Below are 26,098 nucleotides of genomic sequence, written 5' to 3'. Positions count from 1 at the left end.
GAATTTGATTAGCCTGAGTATCATCCCCCGTAGTGACAGCTGGCTCACAACTTTCGCTTGCTAACCACGGATTAGCAAGCGAAAGTCGTGAGCCAGTGGTCACTACGGAGGATGATAGTCAGGCTAGAATTTGATTCCATTGAAAAGGAAATAATTTTTTATTTTTTATTTTATTTAATTTTTATCTATTGATATATAATGCATAGAAATTGATGCAGAAACAAGGGAAATATGATCTACCAAAGTTGATGCCAAGTTTAGAAGGGCAATTTGCTACAGATCGTTTTAGACAAGCACATCGGGTCACCTCCTCTTCTTGATAAGTGTTCTGGGTTCTTAACTATAAGGCAAGGGTTTAAAGCTGAAGCTTACATAAGTTATACCTGAAGCTCCCTTATACACAGGGTCAGGCTTTACTTCAAGATCCCGAAATTACGAATGCAATCCCTTACAACATGTGTGAGCTGGGTCCAACAGTAGACATCGAACTTTGTGGAATTTGACCCAGATAGCTAAACAGTGGAGTTGCGTTACTGCTCCTGTCATAAGCATGATATATACTGAATAATATACAACATAACATCAGAACCTTTGACTTTGTAACAGAATATTCAAGAACACATGATCTATGACATTTCAATAATACCAATTTCGGATACGACATATTCAAATTTGGAGGTGTTGACATTTTTTGAAGGTGAACAACCCAGCAAATTTGAATCAGTTTCCAACTTACATCCATTTCTGTAACCAGGCTCCAGTATTTCTGAAAGCCATTGGGAACAGGAAACAAATACGGTCATTGTCTCGATCAGTGTCCGAAGTGAAATGAATGTCAGACAAACTTGTCCTCAGAAACCTTTCCATTGATAGTAATTTTCCATGTATTATTATTATAAAAACTATGTCTGGGTCAGCATCTAAAGAAAATGAATATATAGACAAATTTGTCTTCATAAACCTTTCCAGTTATGCTTATGATATTAACAGTAATTTTCCATAGCATTATTACTGTCGACAATGACACAGGTCATGTTTGGAGTTCATTGCCCTTAGCAGCTGTCAGCATTCTTAACGCTTGACATCATTTTGATGTACTTTTCCACTGACAAGGAGCTGCTCTACAACAATGTAACCTGACAATAGACATGTGCAACAGAAGCTACAGAACACAAAAATCTTTTTTTGTGTAGATTTATACTGTTCCAGACTTGTAGACTTTTTTTAAATTTGTTCCTTAGTTTTTTTATAGATTTTTAAACAGTTTTTGGAACTAATGCAAAAAAAGGATAAAATAAGTCAAGTTTAAAATAGCTTCGGGGGTTAAAATTTTTTGGAACAATTTTTATTCTGCAGGCGCAGATCTATAATATCACCAAAAAAAAACAAGTAACTTTTTATTGTAATTAAGCGAAAATTGATTAAGCTGTAATTGTAAGACTACATGTTCCGCTCCAAATTTTTCTTAAGTCAGAATGGCTTTCTGTAGAAGGTAAGTCAATCTGCCAAAATGTTATCTGCTAAGATTTTATCTACAGTATTCTCCAAGCCTTTCTTTCCACGGTATCTCATCTAAAATCTGATGGCAAAAACTTAGTAAGCTGAGAAAAATTGAGGCAACTGCACCACAAACAATCATGTCTAAAACTTATTTCTATTGGAAAATACCATTTCTACAATCAACATTGTAAAGACTGAATGGTTCTGTACAGGAGGGATCTTTAATCTAATGTTTAAAACATGTGCTGTCGGTGAGCGAAAACAACCCTTCAAGTCTGAGGCTTGCTGGGAAAAACACCTCCATATATGGAAAGCGGGGTGACCATCCCACGTCCTGCCCACCCCTAATCAGTTATTGACAGAAGGCATGACCTTAGCTCAATAGCTGGTTGACCAGTGCACATGTCAGAATTGGCTGTCACAAATTAAATGTAGAAACTGGAAGATTCCAAAAAATCCCTATTGACCAGAGGGTTTGTCCATTCTGTCCAGAGCTAATCGAAGACGAATATCACTTTATGGTTGTATGTCCCAAATATTCCGATATACGCAATTCTCTATACAGAAGGCTGTCATTTTGTACACAAGGATTTATCCAAATGGACCTGAAGTGCAAATTCAGATACATAATGACATGTGACAATCCCTGCATGGCAGATATAGGAAAATATATCAAAGAAGGTTTTGACATTAGAAATTCCCCAAATGATTGTAAAAGCCTCCAATGATTGTAAGAAACTTATCCCATACTACAACTCCTGTATTAGTTAGATAAGCCCTAAGTTAAGTTATAGCACTGTAGTTATGTAGATGCCATACTTTGTACCTCGTACAATTGTTGTGCAATAAAGTTATATTGTATCGACCATTGGACACACTGACCGATTCACGTACTGTGGCTAGTTCACGTACTGAACGTCCAGCACACTACTGACCATTTCATGTACAACCGACCTAGTCATGACCTTACTACTATATACTATATACAGGAACTTGTACAGTAGAGATCCTGACTAGCGTCACTTTTCTGACGATAAAGTGAACTGAAAACTAAACTGAAATGTCATGTCAGAATATCTGGGCCACCAGACCAGCACTGACCAGAACACGTCTAACTTGCCCAGTCATGACCTTATTCACAAAAAATAATAACCTTCAACCAAATAATGAAGTATGTTTCACAGGAAATGCTTGAACCAAACTGTTTGACTTTCAACAGGAAATATAGTAAAACCTGACTACAGTGACTTTTCAAGACATTTAAATCCAGAGTGATCTCTACATACAGGTGGTCAACCTATTACTAAGGACCAAAAAGAAGCCATAGAAAGGTTGTGTACTAGCACAGGGATGCAATACCTTATTCTGACATTTTCCTTTAATATCTTCTCTTTAACCTCCTAAACACCAAAGACATAAACCACCTGAATATCATCATCTAAAATAAGGCAGCCTCAACTGAAGCCTGTAAAATACCAGTCTTTATGTTTTATTATGATCTAATGATGTATAAAAATCCTTTTTTCCATTCAAACTAAATCAAATTTTTGCTCGACACTGAGTCCCAGGAACACTTTGTGCATTGAAACGAAGTTGCCGTCAATGAAGTTCAAAAGAACTGACGTTAACAATAGAATAAAGGCCCAATCCCATTCATTTGCAACTGCCATAAAAAACAATTAAAAATTTAAAAGAAATACAGTCGTACAGCATAATACACCTACACAAAACAACCAACTGTAGCCCTTACCATCTATATCTTCTAGCGGCCACTGAAGTTCATATTGTTGATACTCGCTCCGACAAGACTTCATGCCCGCCTGTATCTCAGGGAATTGCTGACGGTCAAAGTGGATGCAGACCGAGAACGAACCCATGACTGCGCTTACGAACAAGCCTCCCCTCTGTTCACAAATGTAAGACCACAAGGGCTGCTTGCACAACAATTTTTTCCTCTCCCAGAAAATGGCCCAGGCTGGTACAAAGGACTACTTGGCAGTGGAAGGATGAGCGTGTGACCAGCGGTTGAGAAAAACAACCTACACCTCTGTCCTACATGCCATCAATCAGCCACTGTGGTGTGATGCAACCCCTAGCCAAGACTGGGCCGATATTCAAATGATGCAGACTGTACCATTCCTATGGGGAACCAAGGGTTTTTCTAAACACTTTATGTGGCAACAAATGAATATTACACATTTACAGTATAAGAAACATACCAACAAGCAAAAAACATCAAGAGATCATAATTGTTTGTAATCGATATATACATTTTGTCTTGTGAACTAGGAGAAAAAAGGTTTTCATGTCCTGAGCACCCCGTACAAAATGGACTAGTCCTGGCTGAAAAACAACTTGGTCAGGCATTGCATCACCCAAGCCCCGCCCCCTAACATGCCCCCAGTAGTGGTGTGATTTTACTTGTGTGAGCTCATGTAAAAGCAGTTCCTGTTTGCATCATCCCACTTTCAGGTGTGAAAAGGGGATTTTCTTTTGTTGGAACCTTTCTGGGAATTTGATGACATGCAAAAAGAGGGGGAAACATTTTTTATTCATTGTAAACTGAGCTAGACCCACATTACTAGATTTAGAGAAATCTTGAACATGGTTGTTTCCAGCCTTTAAAAAAAAGTTCATGAATGAATGTTGGAGCAAAACGTTGAAAATTTCATGTAATTACATTTTCAAATTCCAGTGTTGTACATACTAAAAATCCCAGAAAAAATCTCTGAGCTTTTGCCAAATAGTTATTGCAGAACTCAACCACCTGACTTGGATTTTGATTATCTTATTACCTGGATGTCAAACCTTCATTGATGTATCTCTGACCTTACTTTAAGTTTATAAATAGAATATGTAACGATATCGAGCTAATAAATAACCAAGCAACAGCGTGCCTACATGTCGTTACGCACGGCTACTCCAATCTCTGATTAAATGCCCTACTTACTACATGGCCTACGTCCTTTCCTTCAATGAGCTTGATTCCAAAGTTCGTGCGATAACCTTGGGTGCAGCGAAACTGCACGTACACTTCTTGGGGCCTGCTACAGTGTAAAGTTTAGGCTTAACAGCACTGATTTACTTCCTTTTTGTCATATTTTAAAGGAAAGTGCTGAACAAAGACAGTCAACATGAAAAAAGAAAAAAAAACACCTGGGAAAGCCTGCACTTTGGTTCATACTGTTTGTCAAATTTCCCTTTTAGCTTTCCTTTCTTTCAACTTCACATTTTGCTTTTATTCATACTTCCACATGCCAGAGAAATAAGGACATAAAGACATAAACTGGTATGGCCCGAGATCCTTAAAAAATGGCCAAATTTCCCTTATTATATTATGCACAGCATTTGATGAGAATAATGTCTTCAAAAATTATGAGATGATAAAACAAGCTCATCTTTCCATCATAATCTCCATTTCAACCACTTCCTGTTCCAATTGGCAAAATAAAAGGGAAGATAAACTAACAATAAACTTGCACCCTGGGGTTCTTGTAGATAACCTAATTATCATTTAGTTATCACCTTCCTAATAATCCCAAATTAGATTAGAAAACAAGGCAATTACATGTACAGGTCTCTCAACCATGGTAAACCCTAATCCAAAGTGGATCAGACTTAGAGGATTGGATTTCTATGCTTTTCACCAATAGATAAGCCTGGCCACTGCCAGACTGTATCCAGGACCTGCACGGACCAACACCAACATGTCCTCAAGGAAATGCTACCACAGGCCCCCTGATAAACAATAGATATCAATGAGATCGGGCATCCAGGCTAGGAATGAATATCACCAGGGAGGGATGGCCGAAAATGTGCTACTGATTCGCAAAATATCAAGGCATGAATCACATGTCTAAATTCGGATACTGTGTGGAAGTTCGGAGCACACACCCACACCACGTGTACCCATCTGAATAACAATCTGACCTAAATCTTAAAAGGGAATAGACATATTGGGCAATAGATGGTCAACACTGCAGCTCTTTCATCCTTGTTATGAACCCACTGCAAACCATGTGATCACTTATCATGACTACTTAAAGTACTTTAGAAGTAGACTAGTCCCGTTAGTTTACTCTGGTGCTAAGAGTCCTGGAGGGAAGACAATAAAGTATGAAGCTCTTCAAAAGTCCAGTGTGTGGTCAGTTTGTTACAATTTATAAAGCAAGAACATAACATTCCTACTGTAGATTGTGAAACATACACAGGGGGTTTCTATATGTTCCCTCTTTCAGTGATTTCATATTATGAACTCATTACAACATAATCATGTAGTCTATTTATCATGTAGTCTATCTTCCACTGTAAAAATTGTTTCAATCATTAATTTAAAACACAGTAAATATCTCCTGTTCCCTTCTACAGCAAAATCAATTCCCTGGAAACTTTTAAAATGATGTACAGTAGTTTACTGTTAAACTTCAATGTAAAGGCATTTAAAGAATTTGACCTTGGACTTCCACTGCAAAAAGTATACTGTTAAAATTTGGGATATTTCTGGAAGCGGAAGGCAAAAAACGTGATACCAATTTGGTAAATATCAAAGAGTCAATGATCAATCACATGTTCACATTCTGGTACAGTCAGTGTACACACCACATAGGCACCCTAACCCTGACCTGATTTTTATAAGGGAATAAAACTGGGTAAAGGACCGGTCAAAAGTTCATGGTCAGACTCTCACCAGGTCAAAATGATTCGGATTATTAGGATGGCGACAATTAGATGATAATAAGGTCAATCACTGTGAGGGGCAAGTTTGTCAAACCTTACAACTAACATCACACTGACACCACAACCATTGGCCAAATTTGTTAATTGCTAGAGGGTTGCAGGCCGAAATTCAACATTGCCTGAGAGTGTAGTGCTGTCATAATTCTGCTAAAAAGTGTCCTTTAGAATTAGAACTCACACACTTGTCAGGTAAGCTGTTTTCCGATCAAACCAGATCTCTTTTTCTCCTGTTTCGCAAATATCCACTTTTAAAAAAATTTTTAGTTTCCTCTGAGTTAGATGTTTCCACAAACTTTGCTGGGAAGGGGCCTTTACAATTACATACTGACAGACTTTTTTCAGAGCATACAGAATTAGCCACTACCAGGCTCCCAAGGTCGCTGGAAAATAGTAGAAATTGGACAAATACTAAATAGACTACTCCTCGGCCAACCAACTCCTCTGGTGTGTTTTCAGTCTATTTTGGCCAATTTCTACTATTTTCCAGCGACCTTGGGAGCCTGGTAGAGGCTATACAGAATACATACAATAGATGTGGGCAGAGATGTGGGGTGCTTTCACGATGGTGTTAAGTACCTGTGATAATCACATCATTAGGTGTTTCCTTTTGTAGACAGTCCAGATTACTGGGCAAGTGATAATGAGATGATAATTAATTGGTTTATAGGGAAACAGGAGACCCACCCTTTGGGTTACTTTTAATTGGATCAGACAAGGCGTTTTAAACAAGTGCCTTCATGGAGGGCAAGGCATAGGGGCCTGCCAGAGCAGGGCTCAGCGTCCGTTTTTCCGTAATTCGATAATCTCATTAAAACCCGTTTTTCAAGGTCTCAGTTCAGTCTCTCTAACTCCTGGAATAGTGTTTTCGCGACAACAGGAATTGGCTGACGGAAAAAAATGTCGAGCTGGCTAGAGCCCTGTGCCAGAGATTCGAACCCATGGCCAGTACCAAGAAGTCAACATCGCTAACCACAAGACCACCTTGTTGGTGGGCAAAAGAGCATCCTACGCTTGCTGCCTTTTGGGGTGGAGTATCTGTCCTAAGAAAATGTTGAGTCATATGCTGAGTTCTTTCAAACTTTCAAAGTTTGAACAGTAGAAAATGTTGAGTCATGCTGTAAAAAAATCCAAAATGTCACAGGAAGTCCAGATATCCTTATGTAAAGATGAGTGACTGGCCTGGTTAGGCAAAAAGTGGTTGGTAGGTATATTGACAGGTGCCACTGTCACTGCCACACCTTTGGTTTGATCCCATTGTAATGCAGGGCTCGAAATACTGGGTGCATGTGCACCCAGGTGCACCTAAAATTGGAACTGTGCACCCAATTTTTTTCAGTGGGTGCACAGAGTGCACCCAAATATTTTCTTAGGTTTATGTATGAAAAGATATCAAGTATACTAGTATACATCATATTCTTGACATCTAAGTGTTAGAAAGATAATAAAAATGTCTGTCATGTTACTTGTTAAAGAATTTGATAGCTTGTAACTAAGTTTTGTTATTAGGTTTTTTCGACATTCTACTTAAATTTAAGTGGTGAACCCAAAATTTTTTTGGTGCACCCAATTTTTTAAGCTGGGTGCACCAGTGCACCTAATCCCAAAAATGAATTTCGAGCCCTGTCATGTCAATACTGTAAATTCATTTATTCTTGCTGGTTTTTAAGGTCGTGCTTAAAAAAATTCAGTAGTACAGTTGTAACATGTACTGTGGAAAACCATATTACTGATGTCGTAAATTCACAGTAGAGATGTTGTTGCAAAAATTAATCACCAGGAACATTTCAAAGTTCACAGTATGATCCCCACATAAACCTCTGATCAAAGCTTAATAATTAACTTTGTACCTTCAGACATCCTTTTGTCAGTTTGTCATATCATCTGCCTTACCATCTGTCACCTTGCAGCTCAAAAGAAAGCTATTCAGAGAACTCATCTTGTCATAGTAAAGAATACTTGGAAAAATTCCTGCTATCAATCATGTCTATTGCCAGATCTGTTCTAAAATATTTCCCCAGACCTAAATTTTAGTTAAATAGTTGTGACAAAATCTTTAAGATTCACTATATACTATTATAATTTTTTTTCTACTTCTCCAGTTTTATACAATAAGAAATGCTGACAAAGGCAAACTTGAATTTCTCTCTGAAACAATTGACCTACAGTTATACAAGACTCTCTTGTTTAACTTTTAAGGTTTCTGGTGTCACCCTATTTGCCCACCTTGAAAGCTGATACTTTAAAGACCCCATATACAGGTACTTCCAACAAAAGAAACCCCTGTTCACCTGTTGCATTGAAGGATTTACCGATTCCGGACTAGGCTTTTACACCTATTCACACGTACAACCGTAAACAATAAGGTCTTGTTGAAGTGGACTTTTTCACTTATTCACACATATAGTTGTAAACAATAAGGTCTTGTTGAAGGGGTAAAGTGTTAAAGGATATCCTCTTGTCAGGTTTCCATATCTATCGTTCATTCAAACAGGAATTGAAGAGCAGGGCACCGAAACTTTTCTGGGAACAGAGCTTTAGGCACGATCTACACACAGTTTTTCCCAATATCGGCGAGCCTACAACCTCTCGCCGACAGCTTTTTGTCATCGTCTAGATGGAATTACTATATCGCCATTACGATATCAACGACAGCTTTTTTTCATCGTCTAGATGGAACTACTATATCGCCATTACGATATCGGGAAAATTTCTCCCGAAAGGTCCGGACCATTCGTACGATACTTTACCAATAGCTTAGCAGGGGTCCCCGACAGCTTCGCGCGCGTGTAGATGCTTCCCGACTTTGGGAAGGCTCATTAGCACATAACGCCATGTGGAAAATCGCGCTATGTGTTTATGACTGCAAGTGCCATGGGTGTCCGGCCCCCTACATTCTAGATCCCTCCCGACATCTCCACAGATATCGGTAAAACTGTGTGTAGATTGGGCCTAAGACATGCTTCCTACTGGATACTGTGAATGCATTTAAGTTCACTGGAATTCAATTTCGTGTTAGCGGGAAAGTGGAGTGTTCGCAATGATTTTTAGTTTGTGGCAGTGCCATACACTGTAGTGACATACTGTAATGGAAAAATGTTTGTTGTAAGACTACCTCGAGAAAACCATTAACATAAAACCACCGCGAAAATGTCTGCATTTACAGTATCAGGCAGGCTATACTTTATGGAACACGTCTGACCTATCACTCAGCTGACAACTTGACAAGTGACAAATACCTAAAGTAAAATTCAATGAATTGTCATTAAATGAGCCTTTATCTCAAACACACTTCAGCTGGGACTGGGATGATTCAAGGGTATATACAGTCAAACCTGCCCGAGCGACCACCTCTTCTCAGCGACCACCTGGCCATTTCGACCGCTTTTTCTCGGTCCCGAATTTTTTGTCTTTCGCCGCCCTTCGGCGGCGAAAGGCAATCAGACTGATATTAGATTGCTGTCCGTCTGTCCGTCCGTCCGTCCGTCCGGGTCGACCATGCCATACCGTGCTAGCGAGATATTCTACCCTGCAGATTCGACGGTATGTAAACGTTATGACATACGTATCGGCCTACCATGAATGTGCTGCTTGGTTTATGCATGGCTTATAAGCAGGAATTTGCAGAGACGGATGTGAACGGTGAGGATTTCTTCGTAACATTGTGTACAATTTATAAACTAACATGTTCGCTGTTTGGTTATAATAAAACAGACATTGTAGAGAACAGTTTGACATGTCATTTACTTTGTTTTATGGAAAATCACCGCTACAAAATCTAGAATTGTGTAAGATGCGTGCGCCGCATTTGACATGGTGTGGGAGGGGGGCGTATTCGGAAATTTCTTACTCTAAGAAATTTCAGGCTATTTTCGTGTAACAAACTTCTTTCAGCAAAATAGTAGCCCTCGGATGCGTTGAAAATAGAATTACCCACATTTAATTTATAATTTCGAAAGGGAAGATTCTGACCGAGCTCGACGGAGTGAGTCTGACGCGTGACGTCACGACTCCGTCAAGTAAAAGCATAATTGCGTTACTAAAAGAAGCGAAACGTTCCATTAAACATACCACAGACCTGTTTTAGTTTAAAATATTTACCTTTCACATGATCTTGCCATTAAAAAAATATTTCCATTACTGTATATGCCATGTTAATATTTTATGTTGTTTATGGTGACAATACTTTGTTTGTTCTTTCAGAAATTCAGGACACATCTACTGATAAATTTGATTATTACAGTGCACTTTGATAAAACCCTGTTGTACTGTAACAGAGCCGTTCTTAACAGCGAAACAATCCGAATAAAGTTAACATCATTCATACAGTTGTGTTATTATACAGTTCAAGTAAAATATACTCTGTGAGAACCACTACCTTACTAAACAGTTATATAACCTAGCACTTGACCAAACTGTGCCAGAGCTGCCAACGTTGCAGACTTGGCACCCACGCTTGACCAAACTGTGCCAGAGCTGCCAACATTGCAGACTTGGCACCCACGCTTGACCAAACTGTGCCAGAGCTGCCAACGTTGCAGACTTGGCACCCACGCTTGACCAAACTGTGCCAGAGCTGCCAACATTGCAGACTTGGCACCCACGCTTGACCAAACTGTGCCAGAGCTGCCAACATTGCAGACTTGGCACCCACGCTTGACCAAACTGTGCCAGAGCTGCCAACGTTGCAGACTTGGCACCCACGCTTGACCAAACTGTGCCAGAGCTGCCAACGTTGCAGACTTGGCACCCACGCTTGACCAAACTGTGCCAGAGCTGCCAACGTTGCAGACTTGGCACCCACGCTTGACTAAACTGTGCCAGAGCTGCCAACGTTGCAGACTTGGCACCCACGCTTGACCAAACCATGCCAGCGCTGCAAACATGAACTCAGAAGATTTGGTACTCAAACTTGATCAAACTATAGTGACCAAAGTAACAACAGTTCCTGCATTTTTCCATAATGTCTGAACTAACATTATCAGCAAACTACCATCAAGGTGATACAGTTTTCAACGATGCAAGTAGAGGTAGACAATGCACGTCAAATTGTTTGATTGCTATTGTTTATCACAATATCTGCAAACAGGTAACAACATGGAACAGTACAGATCTTGACATTATTCTATTCAAAGGTGATGAACTTTACATGTCCATAAAGTCATCACTACCTACGGGTGTTGAGTATTTATCAGTTGATGATCTACCAGAATATTTACAAGTTAACAACAATTTTGATACTGCACACATATCCATCAAACAATCCTACACAGGTGACATCTTTACCACAGAAGCGGAGTATCCTTACTATACATTACAAAATGCCCTGACAGAAGCATTTGATATATCTGACACCTGTTTCTTTATAGCAGCATCAGAAATGTCAGGTTCAACTGTAGCTTTACTTTGCACACATAACAAGTATTTTGTCTTTGATTCACATGCCAGAAACCAGCATACAGCATTACCAGATATTGACGGCTTATGCACTTTAAGTATGCATGTATCAATCAGTGACCTATGTATATTCTTACAACAACTTTTTCAGAATGAAAAGATAGCATGCAATTTTGAACTTGTACCTGCAGAAATAAAAAGTGTAGGCTGTTCAACAAACCCTACTGATGTACTCTGTGATCCTATGAGTTGCAGCAATTCATCCATAATAAGCCCTTTGGTTAGTTCCCCTCAAGAACAAAGTGCCAACTCCACAGCTGGAATACAATCATGTGATGATATTGAGAAAATGACTTTGCCAAGAGCAAAAGGAATGCTACAACACATTCCTAGAACACAAACAAACAATAACAACAACAATGACTATACAACAAACAAAGCTGCCAAGCGAAGGGCGCAATACAAAAGAAGAATAGAAAACGAATCTAGCATGGAAAAAGCAGAAAGATTAAAGAAGAAAAGGGAGACAAACAAAGCTAACAAACAAAACGAGACAAATGATCAAAAGGCACAAAGACTTGAGAAAGAACGATTGAGAAAAAGAAGCAAGAGGCAACAACTGACAAATGAGCAACATAAGCAAACACTTGAACAAGACCGATTGAGAAAAAGAAGCAAGAGGCAACAACTGACAAATGAGCAACATAAGCAAACACTTGAACAAGACCGATTGAGAAAAAGAAGCAAGAGGCAACAACTGACAAATGAGCAACATAAGCAAACACTTGAACAAGACCGATTGAGAAAAAGAAGCAAGAGGCAACAACTGACAAATGAGCAACATAAGCAAACACTTGAACAAGACCGATTGAGAAAAAGAAGCAAGAGGCAACAACTGACAAATGAGCAACATAAGCAAACACTTGAACAAGACCGATTGAGAAAAAGAAGCAAGAGGCAACAACTGACAAATGAGCAACATAAGCAAACACTTGAACAAGACCAATTGAGAAAAAGAAGCAAGAGGCAACAAGAGACAGATGAGCAACATAAAAAAAGACTTCAAAAAGACCAATTGAGTAAAACAAGCAAGAAACAAGCCGAAACACATGACCAAAAGATGCAAAGAATTGAAAAGCAAAGATTAAACCGAAAAGCTAAAACATTACACGAAACTCCTGATGAAAGACATCAGCGACTGAGAAAGTGTTGTGACTATCAAAGACGTGCAACTGCCAAGAAATATGTTAAAGAACATAGCACAACCTTCACTGACTATACCAGTGAACAATACAAATCAGAGTATCCTGCATTTCATTGTTATATACAGCAACAACCTAAGTACTACTGTATAATCTGTAAAAAACTTTTATTTCATGATCAAGTTCAAAATTGCAGCAACAACACTATTGCTGACACAATAGTGAATCAAAGTGATAATTCTGGTCAATACTTTCTCTGTTCAAAATGCTCAACTTTTCTTGATAAACAGAAACCTATACCTAATGCTTGGAGTAATAATATGGACCCAGGAGATATCCCATTATGCCTAAAACAGCTGACTAGAATGGAAACAAGACTTGTTAGTCTAAAATATACATTTATTAAGCTGATCGTCTTACCAGGTGGACAATATGGTGAACAAGGACAAGCCATAAGTTTTCCTACCAACATTGAAACTTCTTGTCAACTATTACCACGCAGCCAAGATACAGCTGGACTGGTAATAGTGCATCCTTCCCAGACAGATAAAACTCAAATTCAAAGTACAGATCCGCAACACATTGTACGCTTTTCCAAAATGCATGAAGCACTTACATGGCTAATTGAGCACAATCATCTCTACTCACATGTCAACATAGCTACTTTTGCAGACTGGGCAGAACATTCAAGTGAATTCAACCCAGTGGCCACAGACCATGATGAAACAGATTTATCAAGTGTACCTTCTGATGTCCAAGAACTCTCTTCTTTTCCTTGTAATTACATCAATCCAGACATAGATTTACAATCTCTGCTACAGGGTACAATTGACAATGTACCAGCAATATCGCTACCTCGTGAAACATCAACACCACAAAGTATCTTTAAAGAGACTGATCTTGAGGAACACTGTTTTCCACAGCTATATCCATATGGTAAAAATGGCTTCAAACAGACACGTGATGTATCACTAACAGACTTGCAGTACTTCCAATCACGTTTGCTAAATATTAACGACCGCTGGAGGAAAAACATCCCATGGCTCTTCTTTGCCTTAAACTCATATGAAATAAAGAAACTGTACAATCAAATATCTATTGTATGTAGAATACAGAAACAGGGAAATGTAACCTCACAGTCCTTGGCACAGCCAGTAACAGCAGGCGATTTCCATCAGCAAATCAATGAAGATGTTCAAAGTACATCATATACTTTTATGAAGAACATCCGTGGAACAGCAGGTTATTTCAAAGACCAACTACTAAACTTACTAGCAAAAATAAATACTATTGGTCCACCAACCTGGTTTGTAACTATGTCTGCTAATGATTTGAACTGGCCAGAATTATTCATGACCCTCAATCCAGATCTTACCTATGAACAAGCTAAAGTATTACCTCAGCAAGTAAAATGGAACCTGATGAGATCAGACCCTGTCATGTGTGCCATACACTTTAACCGACGCACTGATGCAGTTCTACGTTTCATACTGAACAGCCATAACCATCCTATTGGTGTGATAACTGACCACTGGATTCGTGTTGAGTTCCAGTTACGAGGTTCGCCGCATTTGCACTGTATGTTCTGGGTTGAAAATGCCCCCGACCTTGATACTATAGAAGGAAGACAAAGCGCACCTGCATTCATTGACAAGTATATTTCCACACAACTACCAGATGACCAAAACTCTCTGCTGTATCAACTAGTGTCCAAATACCAGACTCATCATCACACCAGTACGTGTAAAAAGAGACGAGTAAACTGCCGATTTTACTTTCCTCGAGAAGTTTCAGACACAACAAGACTCAGACTGGATGTTGATCCAAACAGAAGTGCACAGTTTTATGTCACAAAGCGAGCACAGCGAGATATCTGGATAAATGCATTCAACCCTACATTGCTCATGCACATGCAATCTAATATGGACATACAAATGGTTGGTTCCAAGTATGGTGCTGCTTATTATGCGTGCATGTACATCTCAAAAGCTGAGCCTGAAAATCTTCGAAGAGCCATTTCAACTGCTCTGTCTACTCTTCCACCTCAGAGTACAAAAAGACAACGTTTGGCCCAAATTGGGAACACAGTACTTAGTCATCGTTTGGTCAGTGCACAAGAAGTTGGATACAGACTTGCAAACCTGCCACTCATAAGATCATCAAGACAAACTCTCTCAATAAACACCAGACCACCAGAGAGTAGAATGCGCCTGCTCAAACCCAGAGATGAACTTGCTCAACTTGATAACGCATCAACAGACATTTTCATAAAAGGCACTGCACAGTATTATGCAATGAGACCACATGGTGAGATATGGGACAAAATGTCATTATACACATTTGCAGCATCCTACTCAATGATCTCAACTGAACCATCTAGTTCTTGTGAAAGTTTCAAGTTGCAGGAATGTGACAAATGGATAAAGAAACGCAGCAAATATGCATGTGTTAGAGGCACAAGACTGAGCTCTGGAAATGGAGATGACTATTTTTATGGTCTGTTATATCTATACTGCCCTTGGAGGGATGAAAATGACATATTACATGGCTACACTTCTGCCCAAGATGCTTTCATTGCAAAAAAGAATCTATTTGACTATAGCATTGCACAACATGTGCATTTCACATCAGAAATAGAACAAGCCATCATGCAAGTGCGCCTGCTGTCAAATGATCTTTCATCTATTGCCGATACTCTTGCACCCAATGTGACTCATCAGCAGCTACAAACTTACCATGACTTTGACACTGCTGACCTTTATCTTGATCCACATTGGACATCACAAAATGCACATCAAGCAACAGCTGCTACCCAAACTACTACAGCACACGATGTTGACAACATATCTGAAAATCTTACTATAGTACATGATGATTCACTGGCATGGAATACTCTGACTTCCAACACAATGACAGATGATGCATTCTACCAAGCACTTACTAACATGTCACATGACCAACAACAGGTCTTTAACACAATCAAAGAGCATTTTACAGAACTGCAAAAACATCATGCTAACCAAGGTAATCCCAAACCTCAGCCTTTACGGCTCCTTGTAACATCAGGAGCTGGTTGTGGCAAGAGTTTTCTTATAAAAGTCCTCAATGAATACTTGATCAGAATATCAAACCACCCAACATCTCCTGTCATTCTCACTGCACCAACAGGTGTCGCCGCCTTCAACATAGGAGGCTCTACAGTACATTCAGCTTTGTCACTACCAGTTGACCATACCCAAAGAGGGAAAACAAAATACCTACCCCTCGGTGCTGAAAAACTGTCACAACTTCGTCGCAAGTTCAACAACATTCATACAATTTTCATAGATGAAATCAGTATGATAAGCAATGACAGACTAGAACACATTCACCTCCGCCTATCAGAGATCAAAGACACTACAGCAGACCAACACAGCTACTTTGGGAACTTGAATATCATTGTGTTTGGCGACTTCTTCCAGCTGAAACCTGTGTTTGGAAAATTCATATTTGAAGACTCACAAAATCATCAAGAACCATTCCCTCACTTATGGAGATCATTTTTTAAGCCATTATTCCTTACAATCAATCACAGACAAGAAAATGACAAACAGTACACAGAGCTGCTAAACAGAGTCCGTCTTGGCCTCCCCAGCAGTGCAGATATCAAACTTCTCGAAAGTCGTCTCATGACAAAATCAGACATTGAGCAGTCTCCATTTTCATCAGCACTTCATATCTTTCCAACAAGGAAGCAAGCTGCAGAATATAATAAAGAGGAACTTGAAAGACTGCACCTTCAAACAAACACACAGGTACATATACTAAAAGCAAATGATGAAATGATTGATGGTCCTGTAAATACAAAAAGCATCCCTGCAGACGATCTCATATCAGCAAACACAAGTGAAACAGCTGGTCTTGAAAAGAACCTTCATCTTGCCCAAGGATGCCGTGTTATGCTCTTAAGAAACATATTAAGTGAAGACGGACTTGTAAATGGTGCACAAGGCACAGTTGAAGAGTTTTTATTTCAAAGCTCTGCCACAAATGAACAGTCAAATGTAAATGAACAAGTAATTACTGGAGTTTATGTCAAGTTTGATAACCCCAAGGTTGGCCAAACAATACAGGACCCTTCCAAAAACAATGCTATTCTTATTTCACCAATCACAGCAAGATTTTTTGCACATTACAGCACAGTGTTTACTCGAACACAGTATCCGCTCCAACTTTCGTACGGGTCAACAGTGCACAAAGTACAGGGTTTGTCTTTGACAAAAGCAGTACTTGACATTGGACATAAAGTGTTCTCCCCTGGTCAAACATACGTTGCACTCAGCAGGGTTACTTCACTTGAAGGATTAGCACTTCTAGCTTTTGAACCAAAGAGAATCTCTGTCTTTCAATCTGTTATAAAAGAAATGACCAGACTAACTGAAAGTGTTGAACAGAATAAACAACCTCAGCAATCAAAAGATACTTAAAGTTACATAACAATCTACGAATACAAACTACAATGAAACAATCTCATCCCCCCACCCCAAAAGTTGAGAAATTCTGTGTTCAAAGAAAACAAAAGACTCACAAAAACTTTCTTCTTCAAGAACAACAACAATCAAAATGTAGAATCAAAAAGTACATAATAATACATTACTGTTTACCTCACACCACTAAATATATAAAGACCTAACTATGCAGCTACTGCAAACCGCACATAGCACCTCTCAGAAATTCCAACAAACACCCTTGCTCACTATTAAAATAGAACAATCTGCCTCAGAATGTAACAATTTGCAATACATACAAATTTTATTCTCATGTCACTGTACCAAACTCTCCTTGCTGTACTTATACAATTGCAGGGTCCCTTGAATTCAACCACCGCACATCTTTACTTCAGCAAGCAAAATATGTTACACAAAATTGAACCTATTCAGAACCTCCATATATACAGCATATCTTCCTCTTTTCAACCTCCTTGAACATATTAAACATGGTCTCCTTCACATCTGCTTGGAGATCAATGACGTTTCACACACATAAACAGGACTACAACAGCCATACGAAACATATTAAGTTTTTCAATTTGTACTACAGCTGTAAGGGAAAACAAAAAATATTTCAAACATATTTCTGTACTCTCCAAGAGTATTAATTACACTTCTTTGATGTAAGTCATTACAATATAAAAGAAAGATTCCAATCAGGTGCCTGAACTTGCAACTTGAATCTGCAATCATTCCTCCCATTAGTTTCGCAACATCGCAAGTTTCGCTTTCGTGATTCGTCCAGAGTACAGACCTCCACTGGCTGCCAGGCACCTGTTGCATGCATAAGATGTAGGAAAAAGTATGTCAAAAGTCAACTACCTAAGGTTTAGTTGGTGAAAATCTCACATTAGCAGGCAAGTCTGACTTCTAAAGAGTGCATATGGCGATTTTGAAAACATTCGGTTCGGCGCAATGCGCCCCCACAAACAGAATAAGAAACGCTGGTGACCTTTGACCTCCCTGATAACACCCAAACTATACATACTTTAGACTGTCTAAAACACTCCAAACATGGTAGAAAGCCTATTTTTCTCACGAAATAAAATAGCCAGATCCCCTACCTCTAATTTCCGACCCCAAAATGCCAACATTTCCCAACAAAAAGGCTTCTTACACTTACTTTTGCAAGCCATCTTCGCATGTCTGTAATGGTGACCTTTCACCTCCAACTCAACTTCAGCTGTCACCCCGAGATCCCGGATGTGCGAAAATATGACGTCACAATCACACCATGCCACTTGAAGAAAGGAGACAACAGGACAAGAAGAGATAGTTGTCAACTTTGAAAAGGTACTAATATTTGCTTCTGTCTTTTCGAGGATACAAAATTTTAGCAAATATAAGTATATACGAAAAGGATAATTCGGTAAACAATGTAATAATGATGCTACGACCGCGATTGTATGTCAAATTTACCGTTAAAAGTTCAAGGATTTTAGTAACAAAAGCGACATTGAAAAAGATGGCAGATTGAGCAGATACACGACCGGGTCTCTAACAAAGTAAAAATTTCTTCATTTTTCTGTTATTTTTCAGAACAAAAACCAGGAAAGACTATACATCGACTGTTCTCAAATCGGATTCCGATATTATAGACAAAGTGGAACTTTGTAAATCCAAGGATTACACCAGATAACTTTCAGTTTCGAAGAAAATTCAGCGATGGCTGGCTTCTACAGATAGTGAGCGCCCCACCCACCACTCAGCACTGCACCAGAAAATTACATTCTAAGATTCTCCAGAAGGTGTGGGCGCTCCGGGGGGAGTAAGGCGCTGGACATCAATGTTTTCGAACTTAGTATATTATTGACGATATTTTGAACTACTTTCTTAATTATTAATCGACAACTTCACGAGATTGTGGACAGAAACTCGGCAGAAACAAGTACGTACATGTACTACGAAAAGTGAACGCCCCCTCCCTACCTCAGAACTCGCACCAGAAACTACATTCTAAGATTCTCCAGAAGGTGTGGGCGTTCCGGGAGGAAATACGGCACTGCCAGCATAGTTTTCGAAATTACTACAGTCTTCAGGACAATTTGAAGTACTTTGTATCAACAATAATTCGTGAAATTTTCACCGGATAGAAACGGACAAAAACTCAGCGGGAACAAGCACATACATGTACCGAGCGCCCCCTCCCCACTTCAGAACTCGTACCAAAACTACATTCTAAGATTCTCCAGAAGGGGTTGGCGCTCCGGGAGGAAATACGGCACTGCCAGCATAGTTTTCGAAATTACTACAGTCTTCAGGACAATTTGAAGTACTTTGTATCAACAATAATTCGTGAAATTTTCACCGGATAGAAACGGACAAAAACTCAGCGGGAACAAGCACATACATGTACCGAGCGCCCCCTCCCCACTTCAGAACTCGTACCAAAACTACATTCTAAGATTCTCCAGAAGGGGTTGGCGCTCCGGGAGGAAATACGGCACTGCCAGCATAGTTTTCGAAATTACTACAGTCTTCAGGACAATTTGAACTACTCTGTAACTCGGTGAGAACAAGCACGTACAGGTTGTGAGCGCCCCTCCCTACCTCAGAACTCGTGCCAAAAACTACATTCTAAGATTCTCCAGAAGGTGTGGGCGCTCCGGAAGAAAATAAGGTACTACCAGCACAGTTTTCGAAATTACTGCAGTCTTCAGGACAACTTGAACTACTCTGTAACTCGGTGAGAACAAGCACATACAGGTTGTGAGCGCCCCTCCCTATCTCAGAACTCGTGCCAAAAACTACATTCTAAGATTCTCCAGATGGTGTGGGTGCTCCAGTTGTCAAGTTCAACCGAATACAGCCTTTCAGTTCTCCAGAACCACCTGTCCTGAACACACTTAAGGTAAGCACATAATATCCAACATATGTCATTGTCACCATTTTGGGGTCCTTTATGACCATTTTCAGGTCTCAACTATCCTAGTTATTTTTCCCAGTCCCCTGCCTATCATGTAAATGACAAACTCACACCAAGCAGGCACCCTAAGGGAGTTTTACACAAACATCAGTTCTATTCATATCAATTTAAAAAGTTAACTTTGATGACCAAAAGGTGAAGAGACTAGACATATCTTACGCCTTCAGATTTTTGAAAAAATGGACCTGCAACAGTCAAAAGTCTGATATTGTCACGCTCTGTCACTCCAGTTGTATTAACACACTGGTTACTGAATTGGCGAAGAGACTTTTAACTCATGGACTCTGGTTCGAACCCTAGGTGTATTTTCTTTTTTCAATAATTTTTCACTATTCGTCACTGTTATACGGTCGTATATGTATGATTGAAATGTTGCTTTACATAAAGCTTTCCTTCTTATGACCCCCCCAAAAAAATTGTGAAGTTTTATACATAATAACCTCCTTGATATCTATTGCTGCTACATGTATTTCTGTGCATTTACTAAAATATATTACAGTGATACTGATAGTTTAAGATTATTGGTGAAACATTACACATCTGGCAATTTGGTTTTAATTTTGGTATTCGCAACTCATTTGTAAAAAGAAAACAAATTAGCCAGTGGTAATAGCCACTTGTTTCTACTTGTAACCATAGTTAACTATAGCAAAGTCTTTCATTTTCCGTATGCTTACTACTATATATTCTGTATGTTCCACGGTGCAATTAGCCCTCAGGCAAGAACTTGCAAGTAAAACTTCTACATTGCAGACAATTCTTTAGCTAAATGAGCACATTATGCATTCTTCATAATATCTTGTAGTTGTATTTCAAAAATTGTACGTAAAGACATCATAGTGTGCAGTTCTAAAACTTATAACGTAAGAATACGACTAAACTGCATTATCATATATAACGTTCTACTTTTTTCTAATCCAAATAACTAACAAACTATTAAAAGGAAGCTCAACAAAAAATTCCTTTGTAATCAATAGACAATAGTTGTGAAATATTCATCCCTCGCTTGTCACCAGATCAATTAGAATTTTGCTATTTTCCATGTCACAGAATGGACTTGGAAAGCATGTCCTCACCAGAAATCTACTAGTGGTGCAGTAACAAGCACTCCCACCTCAATGTGCTCCAGATACAAAAGAGCATTATAGCACAAAATATATTTGATTTCAAATGCAACTCTCACTTAGCCTGGGTACCATCCGGATACTAGTTCACTCCTATGTTCGCTTCTGCTATCCGTCTGGAGACGTGCGCATTCAAACCATTTGGTGGTGACGCCAGTTAATGAGGGAATCAAGGAATGAGTTCTAGAGCGCTCGTTCAAACAGGTGTTCTAACACCTCTTCAAATACAGCAATCATTTACCACTTCAAGTGTCTTGACTTTGTTGTAGTGTCTTCAGCGGGTTTTTTCTTACCATGTCACCGCCGTGTTTAACTGATTTGTGCCATTTATGTAGTGTAAACCTTAGATCGGCAACGGGCTGACAACAATTACAATCGGTTTGTCCACACCACGCCACTCCGTCGACGTCTCCGACACCTTCTTCCACACGCCCGGCACGAGTTGATAAATGAGACTCTTTCCGAAGCCGGTTGGTAACAAGGCCAAAACGTCCTACCCGCCAACGAAAGCTTTCAACACATCTCTCTGTTCGTGTTTAAGCTCTGAAATCCCTTCGACCTTGGTAAGAACGGACGAAATTGCTTCATCCATCGAGCGGGCCCGACCGTCCGCTTCTTCGTTGGCCATGTTGATGATTTTCCAGTCTTGGAACGCCTGTTCAAACGAGCGCTTGAGAACCCATTCCATAATTCGCTCATGTGTGAGGACCAATCAGCGCGCGCTTCCAAAATTTGGACGATTCCAGACGTTAAGATGGTCCGCGTTCCCTGATTGAAACACAGTGAAGTGACTGTATATAGTGTATAATAAATGTCACAGCTAGAAGCGACTGTATATAGTATATAATAAATGCCGAAGCAAACTACTTTCCGGATGGTACCCAGGCTAACTCTCACTACCATGTTTTTGTTTCTGTATGATAATAAAAACCTCATTGTTTTTACATATTCCTATACATATTCCTGCAATCAACAACATATGTTTGCATTAACTTACAACAGGTCTTTATATTTTCAGCATGTCTACACCACCTCCACCACCGCCACCACCACCAATATCCGGCTACGTACATAATGTATCAGCACTGACTGAAGGAAGATCACCACGAACAAAGTTTTTCAAATTCGATATCCAGCTGGCAAATGATGTAAAAAAAGTAATATGCTTTTCACCAGAAAAACGCAAACTCATGTCAACACATGAAGGTAAAAGCTGCAAAATCTCCAAATATGAAGTGTCAAAGCATCCCATGAGTGATATTGTCTTCAAAGACAAGAGTGAAGTCATCGATGAAACAGTTGACTTTGAACGTACAAACATCGAAACAAAGCTTTCTCAGATTTCTGATCTGCAGAAGATTACAAACAACCAAGAAGTCTATGTTGAGATCAAAGTAACAAGCAAACAAAAAAGTGAAACCATCACACGTGGAACCAAGGAAATGATAAAATCAGAATGTATGGCTACCGATAATACTGGATCCATACGATTAGTAGCTTGGGAGCCACACTCACTCAAGCTTGGCCACAGCTATCACCTAAAAGTACGTGTGAAGTCCTTTGAAGGTGACAAATACATCAACACTACTGCTGAGACAACCTTTGAAGAAATAGAGCCACTGGACATCTCAGATGAACCGACTCAAGACGTGAATAAGTATTGCATCAAAGGAAATATTGCATCAATGGAAATTGTATCAAGGCACCTTAAGTGCACTAATTGTCGCAAAAAACTTGTGAACACAGCCAGCAAAGTTACAAAATGTCAGAACTGTCACATGTCACAACTAACCAAAAAGTGTCATCAAGATCTTACAGTAAAGTTACACATTGATCCTATTGGACAGAACCAGCAAAGAATGTTCATCACATGTTTCTCTGATACAATAGCAACATTGATCACCTCAGATCCATTCACACTCTCTGATGACGAACTCACAGAAAAGATATTGGAGATGGGTGAACATGATGTAACCTTTATTATAAACCCAACAACTAGAATTTGCTCAAATATCCAACCTTTTGAACTAACATATCTCAGCTCTTAGAACATCTCTGCCATGACATTTCTATACCTTTTTGTGTTTTAAAGAGAATTCTTATACAAAGAAAATGCCATTGAATATATTTGTATTTAGAATATAACTAAACTGAGATGAAGTTTTGAAGTCAAAGGTTCTGAGACAAAATTCTAAACAGAATACTTTTGTTACTGGTTTTGGTAATTCTACAGCTTGTTGTAAAAAAGTTAATACGATGTAGAACCTGTTCGATAGGTTCGCTATTTTGTTACTCATTTTGATAACTCTTTTGAACTACTTTGTAAATTATTATTCAAGTACTTCACCAGATAGGAACAGACGAAAACTCGGTGGCAACAAGCACATACATGTAGCGAGCGCCCCCCTCCCTACCTCAGAACTTGTGCCAAAAACTACATTCTAAGATTCTCCAGAAGGTGTGGGCGCTCCGGGTCGAAACATAGCACTTGACATCAGAGTTTTCGAAGTTACTATAGTCTTCACAATATTTTGAGCTACTTTGTTGATTTTAATCAAAACTTCACAAGATAGAAATGTACACAAACTTGGCAGGAACAAACCTGTACATGTAGCGAGCGCCCCCCTCCCTACCTCAGAACTTGTGCCAAAAACTGCATTCTAAGATTCTCCAGAAGGTGTGGGCGCTCCGGGTCGAAACATGGCACTTGACATCCGAGTTTTCGAGTTTACTGCAGTTTTCACGATATTTTGAACTACTTTGTTAATTATTAATCAATACTTCACAGGATAGAAATGTACAGAAACTTGGCAGGAACAAACCTGTACATGTAGCGAGCGCCCCCCTCCCTACCTCAGAACTTGTGCCAAAAACTGCATTCTAAGATTCTCCAGAAGGTGTGGGCGCTCCGGGTCGAAACATGGCACTTGACATGTGAGTTTTCGAGCTTACTGCACTTTTCACAATATTTTGAACTACTTTGTTAATTATTAATCAATACTTCACAGGATAGAAATGTACAGAAACTTGGCAGGAACAAACCTGCACATGAAGCGAGCGCCCCCCTCCCTACCTCAGAACTCATGCAAAAAAACTACATTCTAAGATTCTCCAGAAGGTGTGGGCGCTCCGGGAAGAAGTACAACCTGTAGACATAGGTTCAATATTTTGTTAGACATAAGTTCATTATTTTGTGACTCATTTTAGTAACTACAGATTATCACAAGTTAATAGAATGTACAACCTGTAAACATGAGTTCAATATTTTGGTAACTACAGTTTATCACAAAAGTTGATATGATGTAGAACCTATACACTTAGGTTCATTTTTTTCTTACTCATTTTAGTAATAAAACTGATAACACCACTCTTGTATGTTTGCTCATTGCCTTTACCAAAGAAATCATCTTTCACATTTTTTGCCTAATACAAATGTAGCTATTCCTGTGTAATTTAAAAATCCACCCGTATCTACAGTTTTGTATCAGTTATCTTCCAAACAGTTAAAACCTGATTCTGTACTTAGACCACATCAAGTAAATTTTATGGATGACATCTGCAGAACTTTCCAAAAAAGCTGGCCTTCGCAATTGATAAAATTGTACTGACTTTCAAAATGTAAATGCAGTTCCATTGTGGTATGTTGAAAGAAACATTTCTTTTCGGAACGCAAAATTATTGATATTTTGATTCATTACATCAGGGATTATGAGCCGCAAACTCACTCCATCGGGCTAGCTTGGAATCTTCCCATTTGAAATCAATTAGATTAAATATAAGTCAGTGTATTTTACATATATCAAAGAGGGATACAATTTGGTTGAAGTTTCTTACACGAAGATCCCCTGACATTTCGAGTAATAAGCAATTTTCCACATGCAACTGCCTCCCACCCCACAAATTTAGCCCCTAGGCTATGAACAGGTGGCCCCTATAGCCAAAAGGGTACATTTCACCACAAGCAATAAATGACAAGGCATTCAGCTTCCAATGAGATACTGAGTATTTATTGACATAACGTTATACATTTAAACTAAATATGACTTTAAAACAAACAGTTTAATCAAATACATCTGTATTACTGCTACTGCTATAGCACTGTAGCTGTTCCCTTATTTCTCTATAGTCAAAGTGTATGTCAATAATGACATAGACATTAGGCCACACCAATTTAATTTCTTGGTTCACGGATTTTTTCATAAAAAATATGGAGCGAGAGGGCAAAATAAAAATAAGAATTGTAAAATAGTTGGGGTAAAGGTAACGACTAATCCAAAACATAAAGAAAAAAGTTTTCAGCTTGAAAAAAGTACAAAAACACCATTATTGTACAGTAACAGCACCTGTACCCACACTTTAAAGAGCTTATAATATAAAGGCCAATTTGCTACACCAGAAAGTTGGTGAATGGTTTCATTAATGGTCAAAATTTGCTGAGTGGTAAGTTTTATTTTTTTTCTCCAAAAAATAGGAGCGAGCGAATCCGTGAACCAAGAAATCAAATTGGTGTGGCCTTAAGTTAACACTTATTGAATCTGAGTCCGACCGACACCTGCTCCGAAATCAGCCACTAGTTGACGGGAAGACTTGCCGTTCTCGGAACGCCGAATAACCAACGCCAATGCTTGTCCCTCGGAAGTCGAAGCCTTCGATATCATACGTCTGAGTTAAAACTGACAGACATTT

At 39.1% G+C, this 26,098-nt stretch overlaps 3 protein-coding genes across 5 annotated transcripts in view; 2 read left to right on the top strand and 1 right to left on the bottom strand.

The window, feature by feature from the left end:
• Positions 1–26,098, bottom strand: part of LOC118415350 (S-adenosylmethionine sensor upstream of mTORC1-like) — a 37,639-nt gene that overhangs the window by 5,846 nt on the left and 5,695 nt on the right. Inside the window, exon 1 of one of the 3 annotated variants that reach the window (XM_035819891.1) lies at positions 3,251–3,583. The exons of the other annotated variants lie outside the window; for them this stretch is intronic. Coding sequence (XP_035675784.1) covers positions 3,251–3,377 — 127 coding nt within the window. The 5' untranslated portion in view covers positions 3,378–3,583. Of the gene's footprint in view, positions 1–3,250; positions 3,584–26,098 lie in introns of those variants that run through there. 3 annotated transcript variants of the gene reach the window in all.
• Positions 11,006–18,136, top strand: LOC118415349. The gene has a single exon (XM_035819889.1). The coding sequence runs from the start codon at positions 11,198–11,200 to the stop codon at positions 17,297–17,299; it is 6,102 nt and encodes a 2,033-aa protein (XP_035675782.1). The 5' UTR covers positions 11,006–11,197; the 3' UTR covers positions 17,300–18,136.
• LOC118415351 lies at positions 18,490–24,779 on the top strand. The gene is made up of 3 exons (XM_035819894.1): positions 18,490–18,655; positions 18,902–20,213; positions 22,431–24,779. The coding sequence occupies exon 3, from the start codon at positions 22,432–22,434 to the stop codon at positions 23,458–23,460; it is 1,029 nt and encodes a 342-aa protein (XP_035675787.1). The 5' UTR covers positions 18,490–18,655; positions 18,902–20,213; position 22,431; the 3' UTR covers positions 23,461–24,779.

Source organism: Branchiostoma floridae, chromosome 5 (assembly GCF_000003815.2).
Source record: "Branchiostoma floridae strain S238N-H82 chromosome 5, Bfl_VNyyK, whole genome shotgun sequence".
In the NCBI taxonomy this organism is placed as follows: domain Eukaryota; kingdom Metazoa; phylum Chordata; class Leptocardii; order Amphioxiformes; family Branchiostomatidae; genus Branchiostoma; species Branchiostoma floridae.
The sequence above is the reverse complement of the archived record's forward strand: the minus strand, read 5'-3'. Positions and strand labels throughout refer to the sequence as shown.